General features: G+C 41.2%; 1 protein-coding gene across 1 annotated transcript in view; it reads left to right on the top strand.

The window, feature by feature from the left end:
• The first annotated feature begins 868 nt into the window (after positions 1–868).
• Positions 869–14826, top strand: part of LOC137261110 (1,5-anhydro-D-fructose reductase-like) — a 54058-nt gene continuing 40100 nt past the window's right edge. Inside the window, exon 1 of the mRNA XM_067798791.1 lies at positions 869–1054. Coding sequence (XP_067654892.1) covers positions 968–1054 — 87 coding nt within the window. The 5' untranslated portion in view covers positions 869–967. The remainder of the gene's footprint in view (positions 1055–14826) is intronic.

Here is a 14826-nt window from a genome sequence, read left to right as displayed (position 1 = left end):
TGTTCTTTCGGGCTGTTTAATGCATAGAGTGGTAATAAACACGTCAGCCTCACAACCCACAGCTGTTTGTATTCTTGTAAACCGGACACAAACATGATGCTGTTTTATCACCTGTGAAGGAATATATGACAGCTAGGGTTGTGGCAGTTATATCTTACCGGATTTTCCTCGTGCTCTAACTATAATTAGTTCGGGGCAAAAGTATACTTTATCACTTTAGACACGTAGGTAGAATCATCTTTGTGACGTCACGAACAATGGATGAAATTTTCTTTGTTGCGACTATTTAATGACTAGGCGTTATAATGTTATATCGACCTCCACGGACACAATGAAAACTATGGCCTGACAGTCTGCATGAAGCAAACTGTGACATGACAAGAATATTTTCACTGCTATGAGTGTGGTAATATTACGTTTCTTTACCCAGATACTTTCCTTTACATCTTTGCTCTCGCTAATCTCAAAATACTCGTACAGCTAATGTTAGGTCTTTAAAATATACATAAGGTATATCATATGGTGAGTACACACGTTACAAAAAGTAAGATGAGACCGAATTTTTTAAACATGATTTGGAAAAATTGTAAAAATACTGTTTTTTCACTGACGAATATGCGCAGCTGTATCCTATTTCCAGTAACGACAAATTAATATGTAATTGAAAAAGGTTGCGACGAAGTTGTTAAAGTACTCTACGTTGATACAGATTTTACATAGGTTACTGTGATGAGTTGCATAGACTATCACTTTCTAATTGATGGTATTAAACAATTTCCTTTTACAAACGCTACATCAAATGTTCACCTTCGGTGTTGTAAGCGGCACGTAATCTGCAGGTGATCTGTGACCATGACCCTATTCTCTCACTTGAAGGTCAGGTCAGGTCACGTATGTTTTGGGGGTCACTGTCAAGAGCGCGTTGTGACCGCGTCGTTTGCTCTGTGCACTCTTACAAACGACGATCATGTCAGCGATGGACAAATATGCACTGAAAATGAGAAGCGGAAGGATAATGCCAGCAGTTGGACTCGGGACCTTAGCCCCGAAAGAGGTAATGTACGAAACTGCATGAAATAATGCCGGCCAGCGGAACTGGCCAGGTTCCGAGGCCCGTATGGGTTACGCTGGCTGGATTTCAATATTTTGACGAAAATATCAATGCAATTGATTAAGTGAATTACTATACGTTCGACTGAAGATATATCAACTGGTTGCGTGTATCTAGGCAGCGTGTGCACTAAGGGTGCATGGGTCCGGAGAAGAGTTATCTAACACAGCAAATGGCGAACAGCTGATAATAGCGATATGATAACAGGGGCCCATTTGAGGTTGAAATAGAATCAATACTTTAGCTCAGCGCCGATAGATAATTTTTAATGACTTGAATTTATTGTATACTACGTTTGTAATGCAAGATAACGCATTGCGCATCAGGAACGCGCTATGTTTGATTGTGGTCTGATAGTGATAAATTCCTTCTATCAGCTTTAAGATGTTTAGGGATCTTAACAGAAAACATTTAATGAATCTTGAATGCTGGAGACTTAAATTGGTATAAGGTGTTGTGTTTGACTTTAAGCTTGCATGCTGTTACATGCATCAATGAAGTCAGCAGCCAATTCTTGTCTGAGGGCACTATATACGGAAAAGGGTGGTGATGCTCTTAGAAATTGTTGATACATGTCAGTGTTTCCCATATAGGTAGATTGATGTTCATGATGTTGACCACTGGAATATCTGGTTCATATCAGTTATTAAAACACAGCTGACCAAGTACTTGAATATGACACTTAATTTTACACAGCAAACAAACAAAACCAACAGAAACATGCATGCATGTACGCTCACGCACACAGCCACATGCACACACACTGACACAGATTGATACTGTTGATAGGAGAATACATCACTAGCAAGCCCTTAAAGACAGGCACAACAAGACAAAGCTGTATCCATCATGATCTACTCAATCTCGTTATAGTGAGACCTTTACCCAGATATGATAGCATCTCTGCTTGGAGATCTGGGAACCTCTCCGTTGGAGGCAATCAGAGTTTTCAGTGTCAGGATGTCTGAGTATATAATAGCAATGAGTGGGCCATTCAGATAGTATATGTGTTAATCAGTACTGCAAACAACTAATTGTCCTAAATGTTTAATATCAGGATGTTCCAAATACCAACTAATATAGCTATACTGTTATTCTGTGGATCTGAGGACATGGTATCTGTATATCAAGGCAGGGCTCCAGACAAAAAGTGAACATGAGTATGTACTGCATATATTTTCAAAATAGGATTACTGTAATAACTTAAAGGTCACTATGATGATGCAACATAAAACACAACTTTGCAGATTCAGATACCTTTTGGTATGCACTTCCCGAAACAAATTATCGAAAATGCCAATTCAAGCTATAAAGATGAAAAAAAGCACAATGAAAAAAACCTCCGCGAAATCAGAGTTCAAACGATTCACTAAATAATCTATTTTCCAAGTTCATTTAGAGTGATGTCCCTTTGCAAAACCACAGGACCGTGAGCAAACTGTCAAAACAAGCGGCTGTCAAATTTTGTAATGCGTTTGACTGTGCACCAACCACTATCTGACGTGCACACCGAGAGAAGTTGAAGATGCCTTACCACCACTGTTGCTATGGCTTGTGCAAGTCTGACAACAGGTACAAGGATTGCCATGAGATATTTTTCATTCCTTTTTCGAAGCCAAAGAGTCAACCAGAGAAATGTTTGAGGTGGACGAGGACCTGTGGTCAAGAGGGATTTGATGTGAAAAGCATCACAAGACACGTCTACATTTGTTCCAAACACTTTGTAGGTGAGTTTTCTATGAATATGCTACAGTGCTGTGTTTATTTGCATCAGTTGAAAGTGAAAATTGTGAATGTATCGTCAATGCAAATGATTAACAAAAACAAAACAAAAAAAAACATGAGTCACAGATCTATAAGTGGTTATATGCTGTAAAATAATGCACCTATGCATAGTTTTAAACTGCTGTTTCAGTGCTTGTGTTAACTGCAACTGATTTATAAATATCCTGTCAATTAATGCATTCTCTTGTTTTGGATTGATAATTTTACATACTCGTATATGCTGTATGTTAATATTCTTTCGGTCTAATTATGTTCATATACTGAACATCATTGAAAACGCACCACCCCTAAAATTGTGGATTTCTAAGAGCAGAAGTGAGCAATCTGTGTAAATTTTACATATTTGTGTAGACCAATGTTTGATAAAGAAAAGAAGCAAAAAACAATCAAGCAAAACAGTGAAGATTTAATGCAGCTGACAATGAAATAAAGATGGGGTCAAAATGGAAAGTCAGTAGCGTGTATGACCCCCGTTAGCAGCAACACAAGCTGTGCAACGTCTCCTCATTGAACGGATAAGTCTCTGAATAAAGTCCTGAGGCACTGCATTCCACTCTTGCTGCAAGGCATTGTCGAGTTCCCCAAGGTTGTTGATCTGCGGACGACGCGCGAGGCGTTGGCCGATGTAATCCCACAAGTGTTCGATGGGTGACAAATCTGGTGACAATGCAGGCCAGTGAAGTAGAGGAATGTTGTTGTTAGCCAGATACTGTATCGAAACACGTGCAGTGTGGGCTCGTGCATTGTCATGTTGAAATGTGTGCAGATCTTGATGCTGGTGAAAGAAGGGAACGACGTTATTCTGAAGAATGTTGTTACGGTAGTAAACGGCATTCACTCTGCCACGACAAACAATCAGAGCGGTTCTGTGGTGATAACTTATCCCTCCCCACACCATAATGCTGCCTTCACCCCACCGATCGGTTTGCACAACACAATCCTGATGATAACGTTCACCCCGTCGACGCCATACCCGTAGACGCCCGTCAGCATTTCGCAAGTGAAAACGCGACTCGTCGGAGAACACCACACCATGCCAATGTCGTAACAACCACACACGATGCTGTTCAGCCCATTGTCGGCGTTCACGGCGATGCCTGTCAGTCAGGATGGGTCCAACGTAAGGGCGTCGACAACGTAACCCTGCCGCACGGAGACGGCGTCGGACGGTGGAAGCGCTGATCAAACCACGTCAACCCTGGACAGCGTTGGCGGTTCTGGCAGCGGGCAAGGTTCGATCCCGAATATGGCGCCGTACAATGTCTCGATCTTGACGAGGGGTGGTAACACGTGCCTGACCTGGGCGTTGCCGGTCCCTGCTGGTTCCTGTTTGTTGGTATCTGTTAGCAAGCCTCAGAATGGTCGAATGATGACACCCAAATCATCGTGCAATGTTTCTGCTTGAAGCGCCGACCTGCAACATACCCAAGGCCTGTTCTCGTTCCTCTGGTGACAATCTTGGCATGGCGAAAAAACTTTACTTACGAAAGTACTGCGAAAATGAGAACAGTTTTGTGCCGAAGGTCATTTATACCCCTGAACAGCATGCTTTCTGCATGCAATTTGTGCCCTTCGTGTGTGATGTGCATGAATTTTGTTGTTTTCATGTGATGTGTTCGATGATGTGTTCGAACGATCCGTTTTTTACTGTAGAGCGTTATTTACGATCTAGTGTGTTTTTATCAAAATTCCCACCATTAATTTTCCATTTCCAAAAGATTCTATTGCCTTATTTCAAAATTTACAGGTGGTGCGTTTTCAATGATGTTCAGTATATTATTTAACAGGTGAAATTCAAACGGGCATGGACATTGTTGGCCCAATGACAGCTCTTGGTGATCACGACAACAAAAGCAATAAAAGTTTCATTTATTATTCAATTTCACATAGTCAGTGAAGATAGATGGTCAGTTTTACACATTTATATCAGGGATCAGTATTGCCATGCTCATGTTGGCGTTTAGCTGACTAAAGGACAAGGCTGCCAGGATGACCTACTGGAGAGGACAAAGCAAGACAAAGCAGGATGGGGTGTGTTTGTCATCAGTGCTCATGTCAGAACATATCAAAGGATATTACATACTATATACACCATTCTATACTGGTTACTTTTTCAGAAATATTCAGTTTATATTTTACCTTATCCTGACTCATGCTTAATTGCTTATCTCCTCTTCCTGGCGAAGGTAGTGGAACACCTGAAATCCCTTGAAGTTCCCTTCTAAAAGAAGCGGATGTAAAATTCACACTCACCCATAAGTTACCTAACCTCCCGTGTACATGGTCAGCTAATTGCCATGATAATCACTCTCTCCCTATCGCCCAATGAGGGCGGCTGGAAGCACAGGGGGTCCCCCATACGGTGATAAGTCTTTCATTCTTTTGGTTTTTCTAACTAAATTTGTGTTGTTTTTGGCTTGTATATTATTATTATACAAATTCGTGATTATTGTGCCTATTTCCTGTCACGTATTTCATAAACTGAGACTTAGTCTTGTGTTTTCAGTGAACGTTACAGCTGTCGGCGGATGACCAGCATTTAGTTTGCCCAGTGTGTAAACCTTTATGTTCTGCTCATACCCGTTGTAAATTTTGTATTAATTTGTCTGAAGCAGAATTCTTAGAATTCTCTCTAGCTGACATGCTAGAGATAAGCAACGTCAGGTCACATTTGCCATGTCTAAATCTGGTGAAATAAAATCAGGTAACCGTTTAATTATTCATACTGAGATTCATTCCAGCGATATGCCAACCGTATCTCCGAGGTTGTGTCCAGGGTTGAGCGAGTCCCCTCCCAAGACTCAGAAGAGACTGTCTGTTGAGGCAGGGCTGTCACAGTCCAAGAAGTTTAAGTCTTCAAAGTTGAAGTCTTCATCTGTAAGATCATTGCAGAATCATCCCTCTTTGATGAAGAAATTGTTCAGGGAAGAGATCGCCACCTTAGAAGAACGTCAATTTTTTTACGAGTCTCCTTTGATAATACGAAGTGAAGACATCAGTCAACGGACATTGGCAACTAGATCGACAATGACGGCATCATCAACGCCTCAGAACCCTGAGACATCACAGATGTAGACTGCAACCTTTTCAACATAGACGTCAATGCAAGCACTGCATGCATTCGACGCAGGCGCCTTCATGCAACAATTCACAACGAAGATGATGAATCTTATGGAGTGACGGTTGGAAGAGGAAAGATGACTGCACTCGTCACTGATGTCGACTGCGAATCAGCAAGAGCATTCATCAAGACCTGCACTCACATCTGGTGATGAAGAAGAGGTGCATGCATGTACGCACTCCAGAAGATCCAGGTCCCAGTCATCGGGTCGCAGTGCAGAAAAGGCCACACCCACTCCGAGTGAGTGCACTTGCACGAGTAGTTATACTCGGGTGAGTGACGTCACGCGCTTGCGTGAGTGCACTCGCTGATTGACTTGTCAGCGGAGAAGGTCTCCTTCAGTCTCCCCTATTCATAGAAGATGCTGTATGCAGTCATCCTCCCCTTCGGACTTAGACTCACACAGACGGGACCGTCGGCGATCTATGAATTCGTCTTACCAGAAGTCACATCACGGTTCATGGCGTGTCTCTGGGGGTTATGCTCAACACAACCGTTCGACGCAGACGCCTTCATGCAACATGAGCTTGGTAAGAAGAGGATGAAGAGGAGGCGTATATATGCATATATATATATTCAGGAAGATTGTCACTGTCGTTATCGTCCCATTGCAGTCCAGAGAGAGATCCTCCTATGTTGAGTGAGTGCACTCGTGTATGTGAATATGCTCGTGTGAGCGGGGATGCTCACGTGGGTGAGTGCACTCACAGGTCAACTCGTCAACGGAGAAGATCTTCAGCAGTCTCCTCAAATCGTCGAAGGTGCCGTCAGTACTTGTCGTCCCCTTCAGGACTCACATAAGAAGGATCGTCGGCATCCGTTGAATGCATCGCACTCACCGAAGGATGAAGACAGATATTACTGATTGTTTTCTCCGAAGGAAGTTCTCGTCTCTCAATTGGAAGTCACATCGTGAATCACCATGCAAGGATTCCAATGAACCCAACACTTACAGGAGGAAGAAGGAAGACATGCGTTGACGTTTCTGCCGATAGCTCCAATATCTATGATTTCTGGGAAGTTATTTACAGCATTCAAGTCAGCAACCAAGTTTCAACAACAACCTTTGCCACCTTTCAGCGCTCGTCGCTTCCATCTTCACCTTATGGAGCCCTCCATCAGAGAGACACCTCTACGAGACACCTCTACGAGACACACCTTCTTCGGGTGAGAGACAACTGCGAATGAGGAAGAGTGAATGATCCTATCAACTTTCGTCACTCAGAAGAAGGTTCAGTAGTTTACGTCCAAACACCTCGTCTCAACTACTGCAGGTCTGAATCTACGTCCTCAACAAGATTGAAGAGGTAGTAAGGATTATTGGCCAAGACCTCAGAGAAGTCATGATGACCAAGCCCATTGTCTTCTTGACAACGGTGCTCAAGCAGACAAGTCAGGGTTACACTAAAGAGTCCAGAGAATGAGAGATAAGAAGTTTAATACCGGAGCATCCAGGAGGCTAACATTGAAGATCAGGGTCGGAAGGACTGGAGTTTTCCACCCTCAGCCGTCCCCAATACAGCCGTCTCCAGTGGGTGGATGTTTTCAACTCTACTGGAAGAACTGAGGAATTCTCAATGATGATTACGTTATGAAGATTTTTTGGAGACGACTACAACATACCACTGCAAACTACACCTCCGATCACAAGAGATGACGGTATTATCTTTGGGGAAAAATTCTGACACATCTACCTGCTTCAAGCAGCGGAAGTTTTTTCACGCACTTTACTCATTTAGACAGCATGGTTGTGGACCAACATAAATGCTAGCAAGGGTATCACCGTTTGAACAAGATTTCATGATGATCAGTTGTCTGCTACACTGGTGATGTCACGTCTACGATCGCATTGGTCCCCAAGAGACAACGCCCTGCAAAGAAAGCGGGGGACGTCACATCTACAATCTAATTGGTCTTTGAGAGACAAAGCCCTGTGCAGAATGTGGTGTTATTGTTCCAGTAGAGGTCTTCCAACAGCAGACTCAACGTGGCCTATCACGAGGATTGCAGCAATGAATGACAGCTCCTGATTGGACAGGCAGCCAGCTATAAATAGACTTCCTTCAAATGTCAACATGCTCATAATGAATAGTATTAACGATCTGGAAACCAAGAATGACGTATCTTCATGGCATGCAGAGAAGAAGTCAACTCAGTCTACAGTTGGACTTCACTATCAGGCGACTAACTAAGCTCGGAGGGAATATGAATCTAAATTCCTCGGCATTTGATTCATCACTACATGGAAATACAAGGATGTCCCAGAGAATCGGTGGGTCAAAGTTCAAGTTGATGTTAGAGCAAGTTCTACTCTCTCCGCTGCCATTGCGGCAGTGCCAATGTCTACTCGGTCTGCTCACGTCTTCTCAGGATATGACCAGAAGAAGATACCTACAACTATGTCTATGGCAGCGATTCCTGTGTCATGATGTCACGTCCTGACCGTTTTACGATGCTGGACATCTTGAAACCACACCCACTATGGGGAACTTGCCAGTCAAATCTCTGCGTAAGAACTTATATCTTACAGTCAGCATTCAACAATTCGCAACTGTCTCTATGTAGACACATCTCTCCAAGAGGTCTGAAAAAGCTGGAAAGTTCTACATTGTCTTCATATTTGGCAGCTCTTAGCTGTCACCTTGGAAACAGGGACCAAGCTGACTAAAGTACCCGAGTTACTTGCCTTGCTACGCTCCTTCAAGTTGGAAGATCAACAACGTAGATTTAGAGCTCCAGCATGGGATCTAAACATCGTACTCCAACATCACACAAGTGTGTACTAGACGCTTGATCGGACCTCATTTGAACTGCTAACTCAGAAGACGCTGTTTTTTACTTGCCTTGGGTGCAGCTGCATGAATGTCAGAAATTCATGCTCTAGACTTCAACCACATGAGCTTTGATGCGAGTCATCATCAGACAGCTCATCTGGATCTGCGATGGGATTTTATTGGGAAAAATCAACTGCCAGGTCAACCGGATAGACAATTCCACATACCTGCACTATCTTCAGTCCCTAGACCCCATGATACTCAAGATTTATCATTATGTCCACTCAGAGTATTGAAGATATACATCGCAAGTACCAGGTCTAGAGGGCAAAGTTTCAAGCGCCTGTTTATCCCTGTATCTATTGAAACACTTTCGGAGGTATCCTGCAACACTATGTCAGTGTGGATAAGAGCTGTTACATTGAGAGCCTTTTAAGGATTGGAACCTCTGCGAGCCTCCATCCGACATGAAGTCCGAGCCTAGACCTCTACACTAGCTCTACATGGGAATTGCTCTCTGTCAATGGATGGATGCTTTTGGGAGTCAAACACAGTGTTTGCCAACCACTACCTATGAGACATAGCCACGAAGGACGTTTCTGGCATTCATCAGTTTGGGCCTCTTGTCGTTGCTAGGCAACTAACAGTTCCCCAAAGACGCTGAGCTCACTCACCCGTTCTATCACGTGACTTGTGGAAGCCAGACACTCTGCTAAGTATAATGGTGGAAAGTGCATGCACACATCTTAAACAGACTAACATGAGTGATTATGACTCTGTACTTGCAATGAAGATACTTGTACACGAAGAGGGGTTGCAACTAGTCTCAATTTTTATATCTTGACATTCAGTTGCATCAGAAACTAGCAGGAGGCAAGTTACTTTTTACGTCATTACGTGCCAGTCAACAAAGTCATCTACGGAAGACAAGTTCAACTGGATGTGATCCCCCCCCAGAATTTACAATGAATATTAGAAAGGACAGGACCGAATTATCGCCTTTACAAGTTCCGGTTGAGGTGGAAATTATTGGGCTTAATTTTGTACAGCCAGCAGAATCCAGCGTTGTCTGACCCACCACCATTTCCGTCGGATTTTGTAAGCAATTCAGCATGAGTCAGGATAAGGAAAAATGTGTAATTTTCTGAATAAAATTGATATTTTATACTTCTCCTAACTCATGACGAAAGCCGCCCCTCACAGACACTGAATTCTCATATTCTCGTGTCGGGCGATTATTGGAGAGAGTGAGTATCATGGCGATCAGCTGACCATGTGCACGGGAGGGGAGGTAACTCATAGGTGAGTGTGAATTTTATGTCTACTTCTTTTAGAAGGGAACTTCAAGGGATTTCAGGTGTTCACTACCTTTGCCAGGAAGAGGAGATAAGCAATTGAGCATGAGTCAGGATAAGTATAAAATATCAGTTTTATTCAGAAAATTACATTGTGGTCAGAACATAAAGACATATTCTTAATAATAAACAAGGTTTCTAATTACTACAACTCTGAATTTTAGCTGGTAACCAGTGCATTATTTCCTGAATTGTCTCTGACATCAGTGCAGAATGTAAATGGTACAGCACAGTAAATGGTACAGCACAGTAAATGTTAACTATTTCCTACTTTGTATTACAGCAAATATCCAGCAGAGGCCCCTCAAGACTGCTCTCTCTGTATGAGGAATTCATCATCACCCTGATGCATCTACAGCGAGCTAATGATAATGTTTGCCCTGGTGCAAACACGTTAAAATTTCAAGTGGTCACCATGCCTTTTCTCATAACTGACCAATGTTTTATGTTCAATGTAACCAATGTCATCAGGACAATATTTCAGCCTATCAATAATATCCTCAGAGATGACAGAACCAGGAGGCAACTCAAGGGCCTCTAGCTTCTTGAGTAGGGACATAGCAACACTTTCCTCAGTAATTTTCATTGCTTGAATCTCTGTGTCAGTAGGATCAGGGAGGCTCTCCAAGGCACAAGCATTAGGATTGATCTGAAAATGTGAAACTTTTGGATAAGTTATATAACAGATATATAATATATTTCATTTGACTTACATCTGGCGCTGAACACTGAAAACTGTCCTTTCCTGTCATGATTCCAAGTTCAAAGTGTTTTCTTATGAAGGCATGTATGCATTAAGTGCATTGTGTTACAGATAGATATTCACTGATTTAACCTTTTCCAAAACCATTTACATGAATACTTAACATTTCATGCTTTAGCTTCATGTTGCATGTTGCAAACTGAAATAGGAGTAGTTCAGTCATTCTAACCTGGTGCAGGGAGGATTGGTCACCTGTTTAAGTGATGGATTTGATCTGTCACTCATTGGTCGACGATCAAAATTATCTGCTTGTGTCTGCAAGTGTTTGTCCATAACAGCAACACAGTACAGATTGGTTATGTTTATAGCAAAATAAAAAATATCTCCATTTATTTCCAGTTGTTTTTGATTTATTTAAAACCAGACTATGTTGTAGATTATTGACCACTTACAGACTAATGTATTGAAAATCACAATATATTCTCATGTTTTTCTTTTTGTACCTGATTTTCTTGACTTTTAGGTGACCCAGTGACATAGACTCATCATGAGGTCTTGGTCTTTTGGTCCAAAGGGAAGGGCCATCAGTGACGCTCTTTTTCTCAAAAGTTTCAATATCAAAAAGTGTTGGTGCAGGCTCCATCAGGACTGAAATATGTGAAAAGAATATTCGTAAAGGTTTTCTTTTCAGGATAAGGGTTACTTCAACAAATATTGTATATGTAATCTTCATGATCAACATCAATAACTACTTTCACAGTATTCTGACGTCTACACAAATATTAGGAACTTATAAATATTGGCTATGATCCACTGAAACATGGATTTAAATACACATTGTTTCCAAGAGTTTGGGACTGGTTGTTTCTTTTGCGAACTGAAGACAGTTGGAAAATTTGGCTTTAATGGTATTTAATCTTGTTTATATTTTATGCTATGTAGTTAAAGACAGGCAGTCCATTTAATTTTAAGGATCATTATGAGATTTAGACCTTTCCAGTGTTTAAGGCTACCAAGATCACTGTTCCTGGACACTGAAAGTAAGCGGTCTTAATGTCCATAGGTTGTAGAACTCGGACTTTAAGTAGGTCTTGTCCCATTGTGTTGGCTTCACAGATGCTTTAAAAGTTCCAATGGTGTCAGTAGCATCAACATACTCTACACTGTTGACATGCCCATCAGCATACAAGCGATAGTCTTGAAAAGATTTGTAAGCACGTAACTTCCTTCTGTTGTATTCAGGCCTGAACGACACCAAGTAATTAAATATGTCATATATTCCAATTTCCGGGGATTGTGACAAATTGTTAGAGTACCCGGGTATAAGGAAGGGATCAGAATTAATGTTCAGGTGTGAGAGTGTTTAGGATGTGCAGCTTACATCAGAAACATCATGCAAGACAGGCAAATTCAAGCTGGCGACACACTTGCACAAGGTGATCAATTCGTCACGAATGTAGCCTGTAAATGTCACACCACGATCTTTCAAATACATTTTCAACTGTGGTACAGTCTTGGACGAGAACATACTTGATATTATCTTCAAATAATAATCACAGGCCAAAGATAAACAAAATCGTGTGTCGACGAAACAAAAGGAACGTCAACCGGACAGCTGTTTACGTGTTGTCATGTCCGTGGGCATGTGTCACAAAGGGCAGATAACTCTAAATCGCAAAACTGGAAAATGGCCTATTTCCCCCAGCGCTGGGAAAAAACTGGTTTCAACAGCTGTGTTGCGCTGCGCCTGTTATGCATGCGCATTGAATATCTTCGCGGAGCTTGAAACAGTATGCATGCCCAGAGTATGAGGTTGTGAGCAGTAGTCTAATCTTGGTTGTGTACACAAACAAGTAAATAATCTACTCATTACATAAAAAAAACTTGTTGATTGTGGTAAGCAGCCTCTGTCACAGAGAAAGCTCATTGTCTGGTTTATTCACACCTATATGTCTGCCTGCCTGTCTGCTAAAGACAGTATGCAATACACAGCTTCAGTCATTGACCACATGCAACTTGAAGTTAACGCCTATCAGGCTATAAGCCATAAACAAAATAAATTTATTTATGACTTGTGCACCCGAGTCCTGTCTCTGCCATATTATGTATTTAGGCAGGTGTGATACTTGTACACATGACATGTTTTTATGTCTGTAGGTTGCAAACAAACTACATCCATTTTTTGCTGATGACTGGATCTGACGGAAACTGGTGCAAATGCTTGTCAGTTTCAAGTCCTGCTTTGTACCTGGATGTTTCCTGCCATGGAGTAGTTCACCATCTCTATTGAGATGATTTTTTATTAGATCGAACACAAATTCAGAGAACATGTATTTACAAAAAACAAACATCTCTACGGTACATGGATCCATACTGAAACGACACATCAAATACAATACAAAGTTGTTATCCATAAAGAATCTTACTTTCTTGTGACTCGACATACACTTGTAAAATGCCCATCAAACAGATCATCTTTCTGTACACACGAACCCTCTGTGTATCAGCAAATGAACCAGCCAATTGGAAGCCGTCGTTACACTTGAGTGCACACCCACCTGCTATGACTCTGTTTGGTGTCCCAAGGGCTTCGTTTCGGGGGAAATAAGCCCAAGTACAAAATATTGCACTTTTGAATTGCGATTGTACACTTATAATTTTGTTTATTTGTGTTTTGACAAGCAGCAATGTATATTATATCTCATGAAGAAGTGATAATTGTGTTTTAATTGTGTGATTTTTGGTTGCATGTGACTTTTAAGGAGTACATTTACAGTACTGAATGGAAACTGTAGTCTCATGTACGTCACAGTGGTCAGACACTGTGCACAAGCAGATGCATGCACATCGTTATGTGGGTGCAGTCTTCAAATTTTCACACAGAAAGGACTATTACTGATAGGGTAATGCTGGAAATGCTTGGACAATGTGTATTGGTTCAGTTTAATATCAGTATGATGAATCTGACCCATGATAAGAGCACATACATGATACATGTACAACACTAGCTAGTAGGATATCAAAGTTCTGATAAGAAAATATACTTGAGGGGTGATTTCACAGGAGGAAATTTTGATGTTTTAACAACACTTGTAAATATGCTAATTACAAGCTGTTCTTATACAGGCTATAATTATTCATATAGCCTCAACTAATTAAATTTCATGGATGATTGTAAAAAGTTTTGGGTTTTTTCTGAACATCTATTAGTGAAAAAGATAAAACTCCTGTAGAAGTAATGTTCCAAATAATTACATAATAAATAAGTCTTAATAATAAATAATTCAAATCATAGAGATATCTCTGCTGAACAGTTATTTGCAAATATGCCATTATTTCTCACTGGAGAAACTAAGGGGTAAAACGCTTGTCTCCTATATCCAGGGTTTACTATAGAATGTGTAAAGCCCTTGATTTGACATACAGTCAGGAGTACAAAGTTGTAAACAAATCGGTTACCTCAGGTCATGTCAAAATCAAAACCAGTTTAGGAAACATGAACTGGATAGCTTTGATAAAATTGTCATACACTGTGCAGTTTAATAACAGTATGAATGCAAATTCCCTCTGACATGTACTGAAATACAAAATGAGATCAAAAATGCAAACTAACACTTATTCTTGCTGTGGTAGATATGTGGTTCAGGTGCACCAAGAGGGTAAATGATAGAGCTGTGTTTAGACTGAAGTTCTCAATCCTGTTGAAGAATACTGCAACTCTGGGTTTCAAATTATGTACCATGATGAAACCTGGTGTACTAAATATCACTTAACTGATAGGTGTGACTTCCTTCAGATTGTTCAATGACACCAGTGTTACCATCAAACAATGGTAGATGACACCTGATCATTTTGCATTCTGGTACCCATAGCAAGGGACTGATTGGGGGATGTAACTTTGTTTTTGAGGCCAAAAAATCTGATGATGAAAACCATAGCAAAATGAATGGGCAGGTATTTTTGGACTTTCTCACAGC

This window comes from Haliotis asinina, chromosome 14 (genome assembly GCF_037392515.1).
Source record: "Haliotis asinina isolate JCU_RB_2024 chromosome 14, JCU_Hal_asi_v2, whole genome shotgun sequence".
NCBI classification, from domain to species: domain Eukaryota; kingdom Metazoa; phylum Mollusca; class Gastropoda; order Lepetellida; family Haliotidae; genus Haliotis; species Haliotis asinina.
The sequence above is the reverse complement of the archived record's forward strand: the minus strand, read 5'-3'. Positions and strand labels throughout refer to the sequence as shown.